General features: G+C 41.3%; 1 protein-coding gene and 1 long non-coding RNA gene across 13 annotated transcripts in view; one reads left to right on the top strand and one right to left on the bottom strand.

The window, feature by feature from the left end:
• Nucleotides 1-24,083, bottom strand: part of LOC121277946 — a 620,247-nt gene that overhangs the window by 33,058 nt on the left and 563,106 nt on the right. For 8 of the 9 annotated variants that reach the window (XR_005943011.1, XR_005943014.1, XR_005943018.1 and 5 more), the window contains one exon: nucleotides 8,464-8,518. The exons of the other annotated variant lie outside the window; for it this stretch is intronic. This is a non-coding gene — a long non-coding RNA (uncharacterized LOC121277946). The remainder of the gene's footprint in view (nucleotides 1-8,463; nucleotides 8,519-24,083) is intronic. 9 annotated transcript variants of the gene reach the window in all.
• Nucleotides 1-24,083, top strand: part of acoxl (acyl-CoA oxidase-like) — a 406,862-nt gene that overhangs the window by 381,468 nt on the left and 1,311 nt on the right. For 3 of the 4 annotated variants that reach the window (XM_041187832.1, XM_041187834.1, XM_041187831.1), the window contains one exon: nucleotides 910-1,011. In XM_041187832.1, coding sequence (XP_041043766.1) covers nucleotides 910-1,011 — 102 coding nt within the window. Of the gene's footprint in view, nucleotides 1-909; nucleotides 1,012-15,801; nucleotides 15,833-18,638; nucleotides 18,730-24,083 lie in introns of those variants that run through there. The other variant, XM_041187833.1, reaches the window with a different exon arrangement.

Below are 24,083 nucleotides of genomic sequence, written 5' to 3'. Positions count from 1 at the left end.
CTGCTCAGCACCACCTTTTAAGGAGCAGTTAGGGATGTGCAATAAATGTGACCTTGCCACTGATAGCCAAATCCCATTAATGAATGGTAAAATGTCTTTGATATATTTTACCACACCAAAGACTTCAGCACATAATCAAGGCCGAGACACCTGTGCAATATGAAGTGAGTGTTTATAGAGTTGGAGGTGTCTTCTTTTAGATGAAAGGTTAAACCGAGGCACAGTCTGCCTTTTTCAGGTGGACAGAAAAGATCCTTTGTCCACTGCTTTGAGGAGGAAAAAGGAAGTTCTCCAGGTGTCCTGTTCAATAATCCTTCATCAACCAATATTGCTAAAAATAAACAGATTATCTAGTGATTATCACGTCACTGTTTATGGGATTTTGCTTGGGTAAACGGGCTGCTGTGTTCCCTGCGTTACAACAGTGACTACACTTCAAAAGAGCTTTATTGACTATAAAGAGCTTTGGAATATCCTGATGTCATGAAAGGTGCTATATAAATGCAAGTTCTTCTTTGCTGCCAGACAAGTTGACTCATCGTTGATCACAGAGGAGTGTTCCTGTGTGGTTAGACTCATCAGCAGTGCACTGAGGGTTAAGAATGAAGAGGTCCAGATTAAAGATTGTCCGCCTGTTTTTTTTTAGTGCCGCAATAGTCCAGAACACAAACGTATCTGTAATGGGGACAATTAAACTTACAAAACAAAACACGAATTGACAGTTTAACCAAAGCAGTGTGTCAATCTGGGTGTTTCTGAGATTTAGTTTTACAAAATTATGTAGCATTTGGCTATCTAAAGTTTTCAAGTGTGTTCAGATTGTTTACCAAAAGTAGCATTACTTCAATGTCATAAAAGATTGTTTCCAAGTGACAAATTCATATTTCTTTTATTTGTTTCCTTTTTCAGTTTTGCCTTTTACATGGAACTAACCTCCTATACCAAGAACGAGCCTGGTACCTAGAACACAAATATCTCACTCCAACAACAAGCGTGCAGATAAGGAGCCAGGTAAGCCTTTGCCTGGCAGCAGTGCCTTTCAAAACAGATGGCCCAGCAACATTGCTCAAAACACATTAAAAATATGCTGAAACATTGAGGGGGTTGGGTGGGGGTGGGGGGATTGAAATTTTAATTCACCTCAGAAATCAGGCATTTAGACAGGTAAAATAGTCGTGCTCGATTTCTGCTTGCTGCCATTTTAACTGGACCCTTTTTTTTTAAAGCACCAGATTGGCATCTGCCTGACTTAGGCTGGGGTCTCACTGATGTGTAAAAATGTCATTAAGGCCCCAAATGCATGTTAACTGTGTGCTGAGCAGGTAAGAAGAGGAGACGATCTATGGCTAAGTCAGAAACTTCTCTTTGTGATGCTTGGCAGGAGCCGGAAGGCACCTGTAGGCCATACAAGGAAAGTTTGGGCTTCTGCTGCTTGGGCTCTTCCACATATCACATCCACAAAATAGCACCAATCACCACCCAACCACCACCCGCCTTCCCTTTCACTCGCAGCTTACTGTGCTGCAACAGGGCCCTAGGATTTTGGTCTGCGCAAAGCCTGCCATCTGCCTCTTCCTTGCCCATGTCAAATGGGTAATTGGTCAACAGATTGCAGACACAGCCCAGGAGTTAATAGCCTGAGAACAAAAATGATGACATAAACGCTGAAAGTGCTAGAAATACTCAGCAGGCCAGCCAGCATCTGTGGAGAGAGAAGCAGAGTTAATATTTCAGGTCGATGATCTCATATGTCAATTGAAATGTTAAGCCTGTTCCTTTCTTCATAGATGCTGCCTGACCCACCGATTATTTCCAGCATTTCTGTCTTTATTCCAGATTTCCAGCACCTACAATATTTTGTTTTTGTTTCCGAAAATAACAATGTTGAGCATGATAGACAAATGCTCCGCTCTCCCACTTAAACCCCCTCATTGATTCTATTCCGAGCATACATCTGCCGAAGTTCTTTTCCTGGCTTATCCAGTGAGAATAAAGAGCAAGGTAGTCCAGGCTTCAAATCCTGGTTTACACAGACTTATCTGATCTTTGCTGTGATGACGTTAAGGTTTTACTCTGTGGCTCCCTCTGTGGATTGCCACCTTGATGTGGTGGAGAGGCTTATGTATTCTGACAGTCCCTTGAGGGATGCTGTCGGGAGGTCTTTTTTAATTCTTACCCAGGATGTGGACATTGCTGACTAGGCCAGCACTTGTTGCCCATCCCTAATTGCCCCTGCGAAGGTGGTGGTGAGCTGCCTTCTTGAACCGCTGCAGTCCATGTGGCGCACAGTGCTGTTAGGGAGGGAGTTCCAGGAATTTGACCCAGCAACTGTGAAAGAACAGGGAAATAGTTCCTAGTCAGGATGGTGAGGAACTTGCATTGTTCCCATGCATCTGCTGGCCTTGTCCTTCTGGGTGGTGGAGGTCACAGGTTTTGAAGATACTGACGAAGAAACCTAGGCAAGTTGCTGCAGTTGGCTCGTATATGGTAAATGCTGCTGCCATTGTGCATCAGTGGTGGAGAATGTGAATGTTTAAGGTGGTGGATGGGGTGCCACTCAAGCAGGCGGCTTTGTCCTGGATGGTGTTGACGCCACCCACTAAGGTAAGGTTGGGGGTGGGGGACACGCCAGACAAAGTGCATTCCAAAAAGTCCTCAATGGCAGAACAAATAAAGGAATACTATGCAACTCACTGGCTGTGAAGGCGGGAGAAGGTTGCAGCGGCAAAGTAACCCTGGTCATTGTGACTGAGATCTGACCAGCAACCCATCAAGATCATATGGACAGGATGGTGCCCCAAGATGCCCACATTAAACAAAGTCACGTGCAGGCATCTTCTAGCATCAGATTGCCAAGTGCTGTGGCAATGGAGACAGGGCTTTGAACCTGGGAGTTCCTAGTCAAGAATCTGCACACAGGTAACAGATCCATGAAGATGGTTCATGTCCCTGTGTTGGGACAGAGGTGTCTTTGGGCCGCAGCATCTGTGTTTGAGCAGTCCTCTTCAGGATACCCTCTGCTCACTCAAATGGGGAGAGGGGTAGAAAAGGTACCCAAAAATAGGCTGTCCCACTTTCTCCTGGCTGGGGAACCACACCCTGCAGATCACCATCTTTGTGGCCAAAGAAAGAAAACTTTAAATTTTGCAATTTGGAATGTTAGAACATTCATGGATAATTTCAAGAGTGACCAATCGGAAAGTCGAACTGCAATCATATCATGTGAGCTATAAAGACTTTAAATTGACATCGCTGCCCACAGTGAGACCTGCCTTCCTGACAAGGGGCACCTGAAGGAACAAGCAGGGGGGTAGAACTTCTACTGGAATTGAAAGGCTGACAACGACCCTCGTGTCCATAGAGTTGGTTTTGCCATCCAGAATAGGATCTTCAATGTGCTGCCAGAACTCCCCACTTGTACAAATGAAAGGCTCACCCACACCTCAGTCATAAGCAATATGTCACCGTCATTAAGTCTTATGCCTTGACCTTTGACTCCAATGATAATGTTAAGGAAAAATAGTGTTAAGATTTTGATCTTGATGAAGCCGTCGCTGCTATCCTAAAGAAAAAAACGTCATTCTTCTGGTGGGCTTTAATGCCAGGGTTGGCTGTGACTCTGATGTCTGGAGTGGAACTATTGAGAAAAATGGGGTAGGTAAAGCCAAAACAAATGCGTCCACTGCAGATAAACCATGCACAGAATGGTCTCATTGTAACAAACACTCTCCTCTGCCAGAAGGACAAATACAAAATCACATGGAGGCATCCTAGGTCAAAGCATTGGCTCCTCCTGGATTATGCCATTGTTTGGGTAGAAGATCTAAGTGATGTCCGTATCACTTGATCCATGTGGTGAACTGCTGCCTACTGGACAGATCATAGACTTGCCCAATTGGTGATGAACATTCACCTTGTACCAAGACATCACAAGGTTCAAGATGGCACCCAGCCCCACCCCCATCCACCCCCCCCCCCCCCCCCCCCCCCCCCCCCCCCCCCCCCCCCACCCCCACCACCCCCACAACTGACTTCAGGAATGTGACAGTTGTAAAAATCTTCAAGAAGGGAGCTAAATCATGCTGTTGAGGTATTTCCCTCTTGTCCACACACACATTCTCCTGAATCGCCTACTTCCTGTGGCTTCCCAGAGGCACGACGTGGCTGTAGACCTTCCAAAGGAACTTTCAACAAGGTCTTTGTTGTCAGACAAATTCAAGAAAAATGCTGAGAACAACACCAGGAACTTTTCATTCACTTGATCAAAGCATTTGACTTAGTAAATTGCAAGGCTGTATGAATTGTACTCCAAAGATTTGAATGTCCAAAAACCTTCCATCACAATCCAGCAGTTGCTTGATGATGATATGATTGCAACCGTCTTAAGTGGGAGATCTGAAACAAACGCCTTCAAAATTTGAACCGGAGCCAAGCAAGACTGTGTGATAGCTCCGATACTATTTACAATCTACCTGTCAGTGGCTATTCATCTCATCAAAGATCAGCTGCCCTCTGGTGTCAGTATTAAATACCGCCCAGATGGAAAACTTTTTAATCTCTGTCGCCCCAGTGCCAAAACTAAACTGACCACCATAGGTATACATGATCTACAGCTTACAAACGAATATAAGAAATAGGAGCAGAAGTAGGCCATTCAGCCCCTCCAGCCTGCTCTGACATTCAATAAGATCATGGCTGATCTGTTTGTGTTTTGAGTCCCACATTCCCATCTACCCCTGATAACCTTTGCTTCCCTTGCCAAACAAGAATATATCCATCTGTGCCTTAAAAATATTCAGTGATCCCCACCTCCAGCACCTTCTGAGGCAGAGAGTTCCAAAGTCGTACAACCCTCTGAGAGAAAAAATTTCTTTTCATCTCTGTTCCATAAGGGCGACCTCAAATTTTAGAACAGTGCCCCCTGGTTCTGGACTCACGCACAAGAGGAAAAATCCTTTCCACGTCCACCTTGTCAAGATCATTCAGGGTCTTATATACTTAATCAAGTCACCCCTCACTCTTCTAAACTCCAGTGGAAACAAGCCCAGCCATTCCAACCTTTCCTCATAAGACAACCTGCTCATTCCAGGTATCAATCTGGTAAACCTCCTTTGAACTGCTTCCAACACATTTATATCCTTCCTTAAGTAAGGAGAACAAATTGCACATAGTATTCAAGATGCAGTCTCACCAATGCCCTGTATAACTGAAGCATAACATCCTTACTTTTATGTTCAATTCCTCCCGTAATAAAGAATAGCATTCCATTACCCTTCTTGATTACATGCTGTACCTGCATACTAACTTTTTGTGACTCATACACGAGAATACCTAGACCCCTCTGCACCTCGGAATTATGCAGTCATTCTCTGTTTAAGTAATACTCTGCATTTTTATTCTTCCTGCCAAAGTGAACAACTTCACATTTACTCCATCTGCAAGATTTTTGCCCACTCACTCAACTTATCTATATCTGTCTGCAAACTCCTTATGTCTTCCTCTCAACATGCTTTCCAACCTTGTGTTGTCTGCAAATTTAGTTATCATGCCTTATGGATGACTGCACTGTCGATTTCAAGGCAGTCTTGAGCCCTTCAATTCTGCATACAAGAAACCTGTCTTTAAACCTGTCTTTAAATATTGCCAACATAAAGCTCAATCAACTCAAACCTGGCCAGCCAAACATTCTACCTGCCAAATATGTTGAAGGAGAGACTCTGGAATATGATAAGCACTTCTGATACCTTGGCAGCCACCTCTTTCAAAAGCCCCAGCATTGATAAGGAGATCCAACACTGGATCAGCCGTGCCATCTCAGCCTTCTACAAACTACAATGGAGAGTGTTTGACAACAAAGGTCTCTGTAAGTCAACAAAAGTCCTAGTGCACAGAGTAGTTCTCCGTCACCACACTCCTGTACTGCTGTACTGTTTATCTGTGACACAAAGAAGTGCTAGAGAATTTGCATCCTCTGGATTCTATGGGAGGACCGTCAAACAAACACTAGTGTCCTTCTCAAAGCCAGCTCTACAAGAATTCAGGCAAAACTCCTGTACACTGTGTCCAATGGCTAGAAAACATCTCCCCCACCAGGTCCTGTTTTCTCAACTTTCAAATGCCCAGTGTTCTGGGAAGGACAAAGAAAATGCTTCAAAGAAACTCTGAAGCTCTCCTTGAAGTGCAGCAGTATTGACATTAATGACTGGGCAGACCTTGCTACTAGCCATTCAAAATGGCAACAACTTGTCCATCAAGTTGCATCATGTGTTGAGTCACAACGTCTTAATGATAAGGCAGAGCTGTGGCAGAGAAGGAAAGCAAAGGAAGCAAATCCTGCAATCCGGATCCCACAACTTTGTGGGACATCCTGCCCCATGTGCTCAAAGATCTGTGGGTTGAGAATCGGCCTACTTAGTCAGATGAGGACCTATGGCAGAAACTCGTGACCCTGAGTAGACATCATCCTTGAATCAAGGGACAGTCTGACAACAATGAAGATGCTACTATTGATCACAGCAGCAATTGGGTTAGAAAAGTAAAATGAGTCAATGCTCTCTCGCCGGTTCACCACCTTATGTTCCTGCTGGAAGTACATAGGTTTTTGGTTTGATTGTATTTCCTAACACCAACCCTCCCCCACAGTCACATCATCTTGTGGTCTGCTGATGCTCACTGACAAGGTTTAGGAATAATAGCTACTTGGAAAAGGAGTTGATACTACTGAAGGCAGGGTGGGGAGTGGCGGGCGTGGAATTGGCCAGGGAATTTTGTTTATAATGTAAGAAAACATAATGAACGGTCAAGAGATCAGACTTGTTGTCTTGGCACTGTGTTTGAATGGCACTTCATTCTTACAACAGCATGTTTTGTCATTTTTGGCACTGAACCTTTTCCTATAATGTGAGACTTCCTTTAGTGAGGGAGTTCTGAGGAAAACTCTGGTATTGCACATTTAAGACACTCCTTAAGTTGGTCTTTTAATTCCGAATCTGGGATCTGGCTCAAGTTGGTTAATGCTGTTAAATGTACATAAAAGGTAGACCAACAGACTCAGCATTAGGTGAAATGCTAGAGGAGGATTCCTTTCTCCCCACTTTGGTAACTTTTATTTTTTGTGTGCAAACCAAGTCAGCAAGTACGAATGGGCTATTCAACTGTAGAACACATCACAACTTAGCCAGATGTTGTTTTCATCCAACATTCACACAGCAGGAATGATTCGGTTGTCCAAAGGAATTGTTACCCCTAGATGAGTTCCTCCTCGCTAGTCAAGGGACGCTCAGTCTAACTGTAGTGTGCCAACTGCCTTGCCCGTTGAGGTCAACCAAATCAGTACGGGGCAGGGATTGGTACTGGGACTTTCCTGGTCTGTGTGGCTCAGTAATGTACCAGCCTGATGCATTCACCCATTGAGGCCAAAGTAAAGCCCTACCTCAGAACACAATTAGAAATAAATACACTGACAAGAAATATTGCAGAAATGGAAAAGAGGTACTGCTAATATTTTGAAAACAAGTTGTGGTCAGTGACCACTAAGTTATCTTTTCTGAGTAATATCGAATCTATACTTATTTCCTAAAATGTATCTATGCCAAAATGACTGAGTGTGTGTGTGTATGTGTGTCTCTCTCCACCTCTCACAAACAAGCTGCATTAGTGAGGAACATCCTATTAATGTAGCTGCATATATCCTATTCAATTAGGTCAGATTTGTTTCAAGTGAACATCACTTGTTTAAAACCATTATCAGCTCTGTGTTAAGAATTTATTTTTGTTTATATTAATTTTTTGACTTTATGCTCCTGCTTGGGAGACTTGCCCACCAGAGCCTGTATTGGAAATTTGCCATGCACCATGCATAGTTTTCTAGCCATGGAGGTTAATTGTCAGAAAATTGTGCTTGAATTTCCAATATGTAATGCTAATTGGCAAGGCTCACCACCAGGAGACTGAGATCTTTTAATTACCAGTAAGAAGCCAGCTTCACGTCCTTTACACAAGTAAAATGAAACGACCGTCGCAAAATAATTAAACAATTCGAAGTTCCACAGCTCCCCTGATGGCAACAGACCAGGAAAATTCCAGCTTCAATTGCCACTCTGAGTCAGCAGATAGCTGGGTCGGCTGTTGAGGTTGATATTGTAGCCTTCGGTGCCTTGAATTAGCAGAGGATAAACCTGATGCCCGGTTCCCATCATTCCAGCAGCTCCCTCATTGCACAGGGTTGAGCATCTGTGGATGTCAGTTGGTGATGGGATTGCACTGAGCCACAGTTTCCCTAGCCTTTTGATTGACTGTCCTGCCAATATCTCTGTCAGGATCTCTCACCCGGATTGGGGTACCAGAAAGCATCGAGCTCATATGGAACTATGCTGTCATGACATCAGGAGAGGAAGAGAGGGGAGAAAAATTGGCAGTCTTTTTTTTTAAAAACAACCAAAGTTTCCTTGGCTGTTTACTTACTTCCATTGATTCCCTCTTTACTCTTGAAAGCTTATCTGTATCCCCTTCCTTTAATCTGAAATCAAAACAAAGATAGATGTTTTAATCTTTAAATGCAAAAATGAAACTTTGTACAATTTGAAAAAGCTCTCTGTTGTCCACTGGTCTTTGTTTAGCAAATTGCTGCTTTATTTTAACATCATAAGTAATAGTGATCCAACTTGTGGGGGGACGGGGGAGGGTGGGTGGGTGTGGTGGTTGTGGGGGCAATGATACAGGAACAACAGCTAGATCAGCAAATTTCCTTGTTGATCCCCGCTCTCACAACTCCCAGCTTTCCATCACTTTTAGAGAGGAGAAAACCTAGCCAGGATTCCTGCTCATGATCACTCTCCAGAACCCTCTTCCAGAACATTTGTGCATGTTGACAGGATCAGGCTCAGCTTTGATGCCCCCTACAGTTCAATAGCCTGGCAACATTATCTTGGCACACACATGCAAACTGGCAATGTAACTGAGATTGTTTGTTCCTTTGAAACTATGTTGCAGCATCAGTCAACATCTATCAGGGAAACTACTTCAATACAGATGTGAGGACATTACGATTTTATACAATTTTTAAAATTCTTTAAGGGATGCCTTTCATGGGATGTGGGCATTGCTGACAAGGACAGCATTTGTTGCCCATCCCATTTCACACAAATTTGCTGGTTGAAATACAGCTAAGGTAACACGCAAAGTGCATTTCCTAGTTCTCCAGGATACACAAACACCTGCCCGTGTATGGAGCTGATGAGTGACACATTACTTCTTAGCACACAAGTTGTGTTTCATTATGCAGGTATACCACTTTTTGATTTGTGCTTTGTTCTTGTTTTCTTCATTGCTGAAACCCCTTGAAACTAGTAAACATTTATTTGCTGGTCAACTTAATATCAGAATTTAAAGGTTAAAAGTTTTGCAGTAAAACATTTTGTGCTGCAAACCTCTTAGCAGTACTGTGCAATATTTCAAGGGATGTAACCACCACTGATCATTGTGGTTCAGGGTCCTATGCAGCATAATCCTGCACACCTTCTATAGATTTCATGATTTCCACACTGAAACCCATGACATTTCTGAAACCTGACCTGTTAAACCTCAAATGGCACTGATCATTACATGATAAGTTTTAAGGCTGCAACTTAAAGCTATCATAAACCAAATCTGTATGCAGCAGAATATTATTTCACAAATATTCCAGACAGTCTGGAGGACTCTTTGTATGGGTGGGGGTGAGTTGGGGGGTGTTGTTTTTCAGATAGAGGAATAAATGCTCTAGCGAATCATCTCCTGTCATTTCACAAGCTATTTAAGGATTAGTGACTAATCTTTGCATAGCATCTATCACCAGGAGGTGCAGATGATGGCCCTGGACAGTGGACTCCCTCCTCTCCCATACCCAGTAGATCTCTCAGAGTAAAGAACTCAACAGTTATTGATTTGATACCCACTCTGGACTTGCTGCTCATTTCCAGGCTGCCAGAGGGGTTCAGCAACTGGTCTCGCTACCTCTTCCCTTTCCCACATTACAACAGGGACTGCACTTCACTGGCTGTAAAGCATCTTGGGACATCCTGAGGTCATGAAAAACACTACTTAACTGCAGGTTCTTTCTTTCTCTGGCCTGGGAAAGCGTTTCTGCAGCTAGTCACTATCCAGTGATTCCACTGCAAAAAGTGTCAGTGTATAGATATTCATTGATGCTGCTTGAGCACGTCTTTTAGATAAAATATTAAACCTGTTGAAATGGATGTCATAGCTCCTTCAAAATTAGTTTTAAACGAGCAGGGGAGTTCTCCCAATGTGCTGTCAACATTAATCTCACAATCAAAACCTGCCCTCGTTCCCCCTCAAAAAATCAATTATCTGGTCACTTAGCTCATTATGGTTCGTGACATCTTTCTGGTTTCAATCGACTGCCACCCTTGTCTGGAAAACAGGACTGAATGCAAGTCGGAAGCAACGTATTGACTGTCATTGAGATATCCTGGCATATGTGCAGCTTTTTTCTTTGACTCAGATTCTAGGATTACAAGATTTTTTGCTGTTTACATTTGTTTTTTATAACTCGTTGACAGACCTGCAGATATGCTTTCCACGGATCTGGCACTGGGCTACAGAAACTGATTCTAAACTCGTGATTCCCAAAATAGGCTGCTAACCTTCGCTCTCTAGGCTGAGCCATGTAGAAAAGCCGCTCCTAAGCACAGCAGGGTTTCGGGGCCCTGCAGACCTAACCCAACATGAGTCACTGGCTGCAGGGAACATGGAAAGAAAATTGCTAGGTAGGCTCAAACAAACCTTTTAACCTGAGAGAAGCATTATTCCAAATGAGGGGAAAGGATTGCATACAACTGGTTAAATAAGACTTAAAACATCTGCTGCTTTATATACGAAACAGACTTGAAATGGCTCAACTTATTATCCCAATTAATACGGTGACTGTGTTGTAATTAATGTACCATGGTGAAGATGCCCTTGAGGTTTTTATTTTTTGAAAAACTATCATTTAATTAACTACCGGCATCAAGTAAATTGTGTGTTTTCACTACCCAGCCAGCTCCTATTGTCAGCACATAGATTGTAATCTGTGAGTCACTGGAGACTCATTAACTCGGAACATTGCTTCGGCAAGAATTTACTCTACAGTCTCCCTCGCCTGTATCCAGCCAGAGTGAAACCAGGTTTACAGCCCATCTGCAGGCTACATGAAGAAAAACTGCCACCCCACATCAATAAAACCAGCGCTGTTTAGAAGTCAAGGTTTTAACAGCTGTTCACAACTGGGTGTCACAAAACAATTATTTAACTAGTAATGCTTGCTGACTCATTAAGCAGTGTATCTCTTTTTATATATGCACTTGAAACGGAATCCCAGCTAAAGGATTGATGGATGCAGGTGGCTCAGTAGACTTCTGTATGTTTGTTTTCATCCCCCATTCCCCTCCCACTTCTTTGGCCTCTGACCTGGTCTAGATTTGAATCCTATTTTACTGTCCAAGAGGTGAATAGGATTTTCTGGGCAATAAACTAGGTTAGTGATGAGAACTTAAATGTGTCAGCTGCTCAGTGCAAAAATCAGTAACAATGTTGCCTGCTGATGACATAAAACCTAATGCTGGAGAGCTAAACCTACTGAACTATTGCTAATGTAATAACACGTCCCTACAACAACAGCAGTTATATAGTGCCTTTGACATAGTAAATCACCCCAAGGCACTTCACAGGAATATTATCAAACAAAATTCAACACTGTGCCAACTAAAGGGATATTAGGACAGGTAACTAAAATCTTGGTCAAAGCAGGAGAGAGAGGTTTAGGGCTTAGACAGCCGTATGCACAGCCACCAATGCTGGAGCGATGAAACTTGGCGACATGCAAGAGGCCAGGAACTTGAGGAGCACCGCTGCATTCTAACAGAAATTAATTGTGTGAAGTGGTCTGAAATGTTTTGGCAAATGATATGACATACTATAAATCCAAGCCTTTCTTGTGCCTGGAGAGCAGTCCTTCGCTGGCCCAGAGTTATATCTCCTTCATTTTCTAATTCTACATTTCCAAATCTGACATTTAACAAAAAAAATACACCAGTGATGTTAAGAAATTCTGTTTTGTAGTGCGTGAAGACCACTTATTCAGTATTTCAATTGCTTCTTAGCTCTCTGATGTCACCTGCAATATTTTGAGATGTTGTTTTGTGCAAATATTATTGTGCATCCCAACTAGGATTAGAGTTTGCCGGTCAGTCCATCTTCAACAAGTTGCCTTTTTAATAGATATTTTCTCTTTTTTATATATTATATATTATTTATTTGAATGCATACTCATGCAGATTTTAGAGGTAGCAATTGGAACATGACAAATAAATAATTCATTTATTGCTAGCAAAAAATACGTGGTGTGTACCTAATACAGTGTGTCAGTTCAGCAATGCTCCAAATGCCATTGTATGAATTCATGTCCAGGATTTATCACCTGCACAGCAAGTTCCTATCCTTTATTGCATCTTATTAAGTTTGAAACACTTCCAAAGGAATGAAATACTTGGTCCCTCACAACAACACACTAATCCCGATCTTGTCCCCTTCCCATCATAGCAACTGAATCAAGAGTGCCAGAGTCCTGGAAATGGGGAAGTGTCAATTACCTCTTGTTTGGGAAAATGCAGAGGAGGAAACATAAATCAGGTGAAGCTAAAAGAACAGCAGAAAATACATAAGACATTGAATGGGTGGACACTGACCAGTGACACCATGGGGTGGATTTTAAACTAGCTTCCTGGGTATGAAGCTGGTGTTTCATTTTGCTTGTGCCTACAAAAAACACCCGATCTTTTTGTTTCAATTAAGGGTGGCTGATCTGCAACTTTACACTCAGGCAACAAGCTGAAAATCTACCCCTTCATCATTGCTATTATGCCAAACTGTATCATCTTGTCACACATGTGACCTCTGCATCCCAAATATCTATCTTCTCTCCTGGGATCAATAACCTCTGCTACAGAGAATATAGAGCACAGAAGCTGGCCATTCAGCCCAACTGTTCCATGCTGTGATTTTTTTTTTTTGCTCTCCCCTTATTTCATCTCACCCTATCAACAAAGTTGAATGTGAAATTGGAAAAAAAATAACCTGCATCAATAGAGTGCCTTTCACGAGCTCAGGATGTCCCAAAGTGCTTTATTGTCAATGAAACACTATTTGAAGTGTAGTTTCCTGTTATAATGTAGGAAACATGGCAGCCATTCTGTGCAAAGCAAATTCCCATAAATAGCAATGTGATAATTACCAGATTATCGGAGTATTAATTAGTGATGCTGGTTGCCAGATAAATATTTGCCAATACAAGTGCATTGTTAAGTGAAGCAAAATTGCTGCAAATGGATTTACGAATATAAACAAAGTGTATTTGAGCTGTTTCAGTATTTGGTTCTGAAAAAGAGACACACCTTCACTTTGTTTTGTCTGCTTTTCAGAGCTGATACTTTTTATCATCGACATAGTGTTGTTAAATACAGTAAGCAGGAAAGAAATAACTTTCATTTACCTAGGATCATAGGAACATGAGGAAGAGTAGCCCCTCAGGCCTGCTCTGCCATTCAGTTGGATCACAGCTGATCTGTACCTCAGTTCCATTTTCCTGCATTTGATCCTTGTCCCTCGATACCCTTGCCTAGCAGAAATCTATTGATCTTAGTGTACAATTGCCCTACCATCCACAGCCTTTTGGGGAAGAGGATTCCACTTTTCTATGGCTACCTACCTAATACTGTATCCCATCCCAAGGATATCCCAAAGCACCGGGTTCGAAAATGGGTGGAGTTTCGCCACAGTAAACAATCTATATATATTTTAGCAAAGTGCCTGGCTGGCTGTCTGTCTATTGGCAACTCTTCCAAGGCCTTTGGGCCAATCTCACTCAAACTTACTGGGATGATAGCTTGGACCAAGGGGCATGTTGTAGGGAAGTTGATACCTAACCAGCCCCACCGAGGGGTGGGTGAGGGGGGGGAAGGGTGTGGTATTTGGCTTCCTTGCAGGGAATCCTACACGTGTCCCTGCTGACACTGGAACTCATGTCATAGGCCAGAATTTTTGGGTCGGTGAGCGGGAGCGGGGCCCACTCGCCGACACATAAAATCGCGCACGGCGACGTCAGGTGTGCGTCCCACTCCCGTCCAATCCCCTGATGGGGAGAAAATTTTCCCCATAAATTTACATCATAAATCTCCAACATTCATATTTAATTTGATATTTTTCTTCATTTTATTTGTTTCATGTAAGTTATGTTCAGAGACATTAGACGTTGGTAATTGATGAGGGAAGATGGCACACAGAGCCAGGGAAGATGAAAAGGCTAGAGCAAGAAGGCAAAACGTTGACAGAGAGTGACAGAATGCAAGAACAACCACTGCTGCAAGTAGGAGACCAAGTCTCTTTAAGGCAACTTTCACCTATGATCCTCATAATTATGAGTCAGACCCAGAATATGATATTGACAGTAGATTAAAGGTATATGAATATTGTAGTGCAAAAAATTGGAAAAAAGATCCACCTTCAATGTGTTGCACAAATAGTAAGGTACGAGTGTCACTCCTAAGCGAGCCACCTGACCCACTGAATGTTCTTATTATGAGAACAACAACAAAATTAAAACACTTCTTGAAAAACATAAAATATAACAGCTGAGTAGCTAAGAAATTTATTTATTTTGGCTCAAGATGGAAGAACTTCTCGTGTTCTATCAAGAAGTATTTAACGTTTCAGCAAACACTGAAAATGCAGACAGTGACATGGAGAATATAGAGTGATACTACAAATGTTGTCTTTGACACTGATGATGAAATATTCAGATTATTAACAAACATTCGGGAAATAGGTATAGATGTAGATTTTAATCCTGAGGATCTTGAGAGTGACACTGAGGATGTAGAGAATGATTTGTAGGAACCATATAGTGAAAGTTGTAAAACTAATAAACTAAGAGTCAAGCCAAGTAATATAAAGCAAATGAAAGTAAATTCATTGTGAAAATAATGTTTTTGAGTATAATAATATTGTGTTTTTATTTATTATTCATTTACGGGATGCCCATCCCTAATTGCCTTTGAGATGATGGTGGTGAGCTGCCTTCTTGAACTGCTGCAGCCCCTGTGGTGTTGGTACACCCACAGTGCTATTAGAGAGGGAGTTCCAGGATTTTGACCCAGCAATAGTGAAGGAACAGCAATACATTTCCAAGTCAGGATGGTGAGTGGCTTGGAGGGAAACTTCCAGATGGTGGTGTTCCAATGCACTTGCTGCCCATGTCCTTCTAGATGGTAGCTGTTGTGGGTTTGGAAGGCGCTGTCTAAGCATCTTGGTGAGTTTCTGCAGTGCATCTTGTAGGCAGTACATACTGCTGCTACTGTGCATTGGTGGTGGAGGGAGTGAATGTTTGTGGATGGGGTGTCAATCAAGTGGGCTGCTTTGTCCTGGATGGTGTCAAGCTTCCTGAGTGTTGTTGGAGCTGCACTCATCCAGGCAAATGGAGAATATTCCATCACACTCTTGACTTGTGCCTTGTTGAGTGTGGACAGGCTTTGGGGAGTCAGGAGGTGAGATACTCACTGCAGGATTTGAATAGGTGTTTGTGTTTCATATTTGTGGGCTTAAAATTGTTAATTAAAATAATTGTGTGAAAGAATGTAATTAAGTGAAAGTTGAATGAAGTCTGTTGAATTTTCAGTCCATGAGCCCCTAGAGCCAATATCTGTTTATCACTTAATAACAATATTTTCTCAATCTTAATTTTAACTTTCGTTGTTTTATTTCCAGAGCATAGGAAGGGTTGTCCAGCTTCTAATAGGTATTTATAAAAATTCATTAGCAGCATTGAACTTATATTATTAAATCCAAATTTAGGTCTTATACATGGAGGAAAATTATAGTTGAAGAGTCATATGGACTTGAAACATTAACTGTGTTCCCCTCCGCAGATGCTGTCAGACCTGCTGAGTTTTTCCAGGTATTTTTATTTTTGTTTTTGTTGAGGAAAATTATAGCTTCTTTTATATTGATCTCGGAACACTGGTTCATGCAACCCTCGACTCCCACAGACGACAATCGGATGGGCTTGCAAATTGGCAAATTTTAGAATATAAGAACATAATAAATAGGAGCAGGAGTAGGCCATTTGCCCCCTCAAGCCTGCTCTGCCATTCATGGTTGATCTTTGATATAAACTTCACTTTCCAGCCTTATCCTTATTTCCCTTGATTCCATTAGAGTCCAAAAATTGGCAATCTCAGTCTTAAACATGCTCAATGACTGAACATCCACAAATATCTGGTGTACAGACACTAAATCTCCAGGTGTGATCTCACCAATGCCCTGTACAATTGCAGCAAGATTTCCTTATTGGGTACTCCAAACCCCTTGCAACAGAGGCCAACATGCCATTAGCCTTCTTAATTGCTTTCTGTACAATAATTTCCTGCTTAACTTTGGGACTGTATTCCTGAAAAGTGCAACTTTAAATTAAACAGTGTTAAATGCATCAGATTTTCCCATTACAACCAATGTAAAAACATTAGTTAGGTCCTGTAGGAACTTTCCCATCAGAAAAACATTAACATGTTATATCGCTAAGTTATTACATTTGTAAATGAAATAACTTTTAAAATAAAATGTATTTAAAAATTATAAAAGAAATGTACTAAGTCTTTCTACTTACCTCCCACTCACCATCTCTCTCGCCTGCTGTCCCTTCTACTCCTTGCTTCTCCTTAACCCTCTTGCTCGCCACTGATCATGCTTTCCAACTCTCCCACTGACTGACCCTCCTTCTGGCTGATCCTCCTGTTCCCAACCTCCCACTGACTGCCTCTCCCGCTCGCCAACCCTCCTGCTCTGGACCCTCCCAATAGCGAACACTTCCACTAACCGACCCTCCCAATCACTGCCTCTGCTGCTTACGAACCCTCTTGCTTGTTGACCCTCCCACTCATCGATCCTGCAGCTGGCTGACCTTCCCGCTTGCAGCTTCCCTCTCCCGATGCCTTGTTGTGAGTGATGGTTTGGGAGATGAGTGGAAAGAGGGAAGAAGCAACTTATGGTCTGAGAGCATTTTCAAGTTGCAGGGTCCTGAAAGTAACACGCAAGCTGGAGAGGCAGCAAGCGGTGTGTGGGGTGGTGGGGGCGGTCAGTCGGCCAGTGAAACAGCTGGCTACCAGTCAGTCTGACTTTACTAAACAGCCTGTGCTTTTAAAACTCAGAACTGAGTGTCTAATGTTAAATGTGATTCTGCAATTGGATAGCACTTGTTGAACAATCCTGAGTGTGCTAAGAATTATATTAACAGCCAATTTAAGATTATCAGTTGGGCTCACAATGCAGTTCACTTACGCTTGCTAGAAGCTATTTATAATCATATGCAGGGACCTGTGTTCTGTGGACAAAAGGTGCATGTTCAGGCATTGCGCCTTTTTTGAATTAAACTAAAGCATGTGGGACAATAGTCCCTGGTGCATTCTCCATGATAATGCTTCAACCAATCAAAGTCCACTTCCCGACCAAACAGCGCCCTTTTCTCATGCAGTTCAAGCTGTTGCTTCCTTTGAAATTTGGCATTCTGATGTTTGACCTGATGATTGCAAGAAAAAAAGTTTCGACAGCATGTCTCTTTTTGCAGCAATGCTCAAGTTCTGTACTACCAAGCCATTATCCAGTAGATTTGTCACTTTTGACTTTCAGAAAATGAAGCTGACTCTGCCTTATCGTAATGTGATTTTCCAAGTACCCTGTTACTATTTCGTTGATAATAGGTTCCAGCATTTTTCCAATGACTGATGCCAGGCCAACTAGCCTGTAGTTTCTTATTTTCTCTCTCCCTCATGTTTGGTAGATGACCATTGTTCTCCTTGGTCACCATCACCAGAGAAGTCTTTCTTTCTTTGGATTTAGTGCCTGCCACTGGCCAGTAGGAGCACTGCACCAGCAGCAGCCTGATATTGAAACAAACCTCCAACACACCGCACCCGCCACGTCCCCAGCCACCCTTTCAAACATGGGCACTTTAAACGCATTAGCTTGTACCTGCCGGTCTCATGATGATGCTATGACATAATGAGCAAACATCATGAAACAGTAGCACTGTGCTTGATTTTTTTTGGCACCAACCTTTGCTTTCACGTCCTTCTAATGGCAAAATGCTACTTTTCATGTAAATTAGAGAGAGCAGTACTCCCCCGTGACCTGGTCGGTGAGCATTAGAGGCTCTTATCAATAGCAGTTAAATGTGCCAGCAGAGCGAATCTCTTGATAAGGAATATGCGGCCAGCACTTTTCATACTTTTTACAATTGGTTTTGATTCATTTTCTGAAGAGAAAACAAATCTTGCCATTTTTAAAAAGATTTGCAATTATTTGTGCCCCAGGAAGTTTCAAAGTACTTCAGTCAATGAGTACTTTTGTTGTAGTCTTTGTTATAATGTAGGATTTATAAGCAGTACAGAGTAAGGATTTCTTTAGTTACACTGTAAATATGTTTATGAAGATTGCTCCTTCAAGAACACCTCACAGAATCTTTGAAAATGTATCTACCAACTACTTGAAATTGTGAACATGTTGAAAATGCCACAGCATAAACTGTTGCTTTTTATTCTCTTACACAGACTTTGCAGCAAATCTCAAGGTTTGTTGTACAGGATCATCAAGTACTACATCCAATGATCAATAAAATAATCTTCCATTGCCTAGTGTCTTCTTCATTTCATGGAGTTTTATTATGTTCCATTAGCTGCATAATTGACCTATTATCGATAAGAATCTACAAGCTGCCTCCTGAGCCCCATTTCTGTAATTATTAGCTTGTCTACTTCTAACCCTATTAGTGTAAGTTTGTCTCTGGAGATGTCTAGCTGAGTGTACAGACTAAGCAGACCTGTGTGTCTGAGGTCTGATTAGATAAAGGCACCTCTCCCAAAGGACTGGAAAGACAACAAAGTAGTTGACAGCATAGACATCTGTGTGTGAATTTTCTCAGTGTGCCTACAGTCCAACACAGTCACATTCTCATTGTCTTGCACAGTTTCTCATTCCACTTTTCAATATTAGCACCAGAAGTGACTTTTGGATGCATGGGAACTGAGCAGACAAGCAAAGCAGATGAGTCACTGTGTATAGTAGAAAATATAGCAGCTAAAACAACTGAACCTTTGAAGCTGGGCAACTATGAGCTGAAAAAGCTCTCTGATCTGTAAGTGAGAAAAGCAATGACTAACTAGAGAAAGAATGTATATTAAGCAAAATAGATTGTTGTAAAAGGACAGATCCATTCTAATGGCTCCTGACTTTCCTCAGCCTTAGCTCTGGCACAGTCCTTTGAAATTTACTGGAACATGGCACTTGTACTCCTTTAATGGTGTATTTCAGTTCTATATAATCATGTGCATCAATCTTCTAGAAACATAATCAAAGGATCCTGTTTAAGTTTGTGGGGGTAAGAGAAAGCAAATCTGGGGCAATAGCAATCAGTGTCATGGCTCCAGGTATGGAAATATAAAATAAAAACAAAATTTGTTGAAAATACAGACCAAGTCTATCATCCATAAAAATGAGGAGACAGGTTAACATTTCAGGTGCAGCCTCTTTGCCAGTTGTAATATAGGAGGAAGATTTCTTCCCAGTGCTACATGTAATGAAATTGTGACACCTCTTTTACAAACTGATCTATGAGATTGATTTCGCTATAGTTCCTACTTCCAGGAAATTTGTGCCCAAAGGATCTCTTAATCTTTTTTCAGATGTTGGCAAGCCTGCATTTTCTGTTGCAAATAACTTGACAGATAAGAATTGTCACTTTCAGTTGATGTTGTTTGTTAAGGTGCACATCACGGAACATGCCACAACTTTTTTTTAAAGCTTTTTGCTGTAGCTTGGTAATGGTTAGAAATGAATGTATATATGGCCCCATTGCATTTTACCCTTTTCTATGATCTCTAAATAGTTCAAACCACCAACATTGGAAGGTAAGTAATCCAAGGCTAAGACAGGATCTAATACTGAATATGTGCTGGGGGTGGAAGAAGCTTCAGAATGGCACAGAATCACAGTCATCAGATCATGTGAATAGTTTTTGGCATAAGCCAGAATGAGCCATGGAAGTTGGCGAATTGAGAAGTTCTTATGGCAAAACTGAGTGAAGCTTCAGTAACAGCTGCACACGATGATATGGATGTGCTGGCAGCTGGAGTAATAACAGCAAAGTATGAAGTAGAATTACCTTAATGTTGTCAAAGTTTAATGCAATAATTACAGCAAAATTATTGGTAGACCCATGTGTAAGCATTTTCCAAGCAGTACAGTAAATATCCAAGTGCTTCTATATGCTATATGCTATCAATAGCATATAATCAAATATCTATGGTGAGTAATACAGTGAAATAGTATTCATGCATATACTTGCTTTTTTATAGACATCACCCCTCTTCTCCACCAATTCTCTGCACCTTTCTGTAACCAAGAATAAATTCTCAATCTAATTTCACAGTGTAAGCAATCTTTCCCAATGGTCAAACCTGTGCATGATTAAAGCCATTGAGCATCCAAATGTTGCTTCTTAACCATGAGCCAGACCTGATCTTCCCAGCATGAGTGACTGAATAGTGACTATCAACCAAAACCTGCCAGATTTCTGCCTTATCTAGCCGCAGAATAATTTGTTTTGCCCCCAGGGTTTTCCTATCTAACATGAGCCAACTCAGCTTTGTCCAACCTACTAGCTCCACCATCAGCTATATTTTCCAATTTAGGTCTGTTTTGTTTTGTTCATTTCTCCATTCTAAATGTCCTGACTTGCTAGGATGTGGTTCCAAGAGTGCTGGCAGGCTGTTGGTAACTTACCCAAGTTGCCATTCTCTAAGTGTGAGCCTAGACTGTGTTCACCGATAGGATTACCTGAACATTTGGGATGGGGGGGGAGGGGGAGATAGCCCACGCCTGTCCTCAAATATACTGGATATCAGCGAGGAATGGAAACCCTGCCGAATTCTAAAACCCTTTCACTATATTTGAAATGAACTAACACAACAAGGACCAGGGATCAAACCCACGACTTTCCTGGCTTATTTGGCTCAGTACTGCCTGTGGTGGTGTCTTTACCTATCTTACCATTGCATGGATTCTGACATCCAATTCTAAATCCTCCTGAGAAAAAGAAACAATAGTCATGTACAGTTCATTACAGGGAGGGGCAGTAAATGCTGGCCTAGCCAGCAACGCCCACATCCCGTGAAAGAATTAAAAAAATTATGAAAGGAACCATTTAAAAGTGCCTGCCACAATGAGTTTTCAAGATATTATCTAATACATTAAGCAATTCTTTATTAATTTGAAAATATTTTACATAGTGCCTTTCCATAACAAATATGATCTTCATTACTTGTTTAACCTGGGAATTGAGGGACAAGATTGATTATTATTATCATTATTATCTGATTTCTGTATTCTAAGACAGTTAGAACTGACTTTTTGGGGATTGGGGTGATGAATTTCTCACCTACTTTGAGACAATGACTTGTGCCTGGGTAGAATTATCCTGGATGGTCATCAGGACCAAGCTCAATCCTGCCCTCAGCAGACACACACTTCCCAACAGGAGTCATAGAAAGTGATCAGGACTGGGAACCTTGGCTAATTTTTCTCCTAGTTAGACACAGGCAAATTACCGTGCCTTCACTATCACCCCCAAGCTAGCTAACTTACCAATGAACCAGAACTACACCAGTATAATAGTAAAAAAAAATTATTGATTCTTTAAGAGGATATAGGAATATAATGAATAATATAATGGTTAGTGAGTCCATTTTTTGTTAACTGACTGAGAGACCTGGTGCACACATTGAAAATTAAGTGAGACAGGATATGAGGCGCACTAGGTTAACACTCACTGGAGCTTGATGTTCATTACAATTGAATCACAAGCATAATGCACATGTTGAGAACACAGTGGTTCCTTTGCTGATCCAGAGCAATTAATTTCTCTCAGAGAATTGCTGTGCCCATTTTGAAGTGTGATTATGCCTGAAACAACAATGATCGTTATGCTACCAATCTCCTGCTTTATGTTAAAAGAACAGAATCATTCAATCCCTGTTGATCTCAGAATAAGAACAGGCTGTGTAATAAGATGCATGATCGAGAAGTTCATTGGTATTTTTCTTTCATTCCAAGCAATTGAACTTGGATCAATACTTTTGTCCAATAAATGAACTGTTTATGTTATGTTCCACTAAATAAGCGTACTGTTAGAAACCTTTGTTATTAGTAAACATTAAAGCATCATGGCTGAAATGGTATGGCAGAAATAGATATGCAGGTCATGTAGGATGGTGAGTGTGATAAATAAACCTAATTGCAACACTCGCTTATAAAAAAGGAACAGGGCTGTTCATTTGTCCAGATTAACAGTTCCCTTTCTTCTCATTGAACAAAATGAAACACAAAATTATTGCTGAATATTGCAGTAAAAATAGTGAATTAATGTAAAAGGGCTTGAGGTCCCAGTCCTTCTGGAACATATGGATGATCCATTAGATTGCAAGACAGATATAGATGAGGCATTCCACTTAGCTGCCCTAACCCATCCAGTCAGAGAAATCTGAAATAAAGACAGAAAATGCTGGAAAGACTCACTACACTATGACCTGCAGTTTCTTCTCCCAAGAGATGGTCTAAGCATTCTCCCATTTGAGTGTCACCCATTCAAAACTGCAGCATCAGTGGAGAGAGGCTGTGTTGACGTTTTGAGTCGGTATGACTCTTTACTTTTGAACACTGAAGAAGTCATACGGACTTGAAACTTTAACTCTGTTTCCCTCTTCACAGATGTTGCCAGACCTGCTAAGTCTTTCTAGCAGTTTCTGTCTTTATTTCAGATTTCCAGCATTTTGATTTTATTTTAGAAAAAACTGCAGCTTCCCCCAAAACAGCATTCAGCAACATCTCCTAAATAATTCCAAGGTACTTGTCTCCCCTACACAATTTGGAGGTTTATTCTTCATGTTACACTATGACCTGCAGTTTCTTCTCCCAAGAAATGGTGTACCCATCCTCCCATTTGAGTGTCACCCATTCAAACCTGCAGGATTCTGTCATTTGCCATTACTATGACTTTAGTTTTTTTAAGTTTTTTCTCAAATCTTAACCGAGAGCTTTTTTTTATTATTTACAAAACAAAGCCTTCCAGTTCAGTGCTTGCACATTGCCAGCCACCTGTACCGGTTTGTCCTTTGGTTTCAGATTTTGGAACTTTTGTGTTTGATGCTGTCTTTTTAAACATTGAACTGGTGCAAATTCAGGGGAAAAATGCACTTCTGCACCACATCGTTACATCTCTCAGAAACATCGTGAGATGAACTAATTTGAAGTGCATTCACTGTGGTGTATAAAAATAATCAAAAAATATCAGATTTAATTTTCTACTTTTAAGGAAACAGGAAGGCATATGCTATTTATTTTTTATATAGGGTTTTGGCACCAAGTGCTTCAGCCAATGAATTGACAATTTTCTAAAGAGTGTGCTCATTAGATTTGTGAACATATGATGCTTTTGTACAGACAGGAACAGTAGCAGTTATAAGCATCTGTTTCTATGCATTTTCATCGTAAAGCTACACAATCTTAGAATAATAATAATATGAAATCTTAGCCAATTTGTGTGAGAAACCTAAGCCCCTCCGTATTATATTAGGACATTTTAATAAGTTTTTCTTTCAAGCCTTTTTAGTTTATCTGTGAGTAGTTTGATTTATTTTGTCTCCGAAATGCGTCTGAGCAGTTTTGTGTCACGTTCTTAAGCAGAGCAGACGCCAAGTTTAGAGGGGCGGCATACGGTTGCTTTGCAGCTCTATTTTAAAGGTTTGTCTGGCCTATGTTTGGATGGTATTTTATTGCATTACTGACTGGCTGAGTGACATCGGAGAGCGTTCCATTATAATATAAATGACCCACTCTATATTTCCATAAACTCGCCGTTTATAAATTGTATCGCTGCTCGCTGTAGCTTTTATTTTTTAACCCACAGTGAATCTGGCTGACCACTGCTCATTTGATCAGAT

This window comes from Carcharodon carcharias, chromosome 5 (assembly GCF_017639515.1).
Source record: "Carcharodon carcharias isolate sCarCar2 chromosome 5, sCarCar2.pri, whole genome shotgun sequence".
Classification (NCBI taxonomy): domain Eukaryota; kingdom Metazoa; phylum Chordata; class Chondrichthyes; order Lamniformes; family Lamnidae; genus Carcharodon; species Carcharodon carcharias.
Note: the sequence above shows the minus strand (reverse complement) of the source record. Positions and strands in the feature narration are given on the sequence as shown.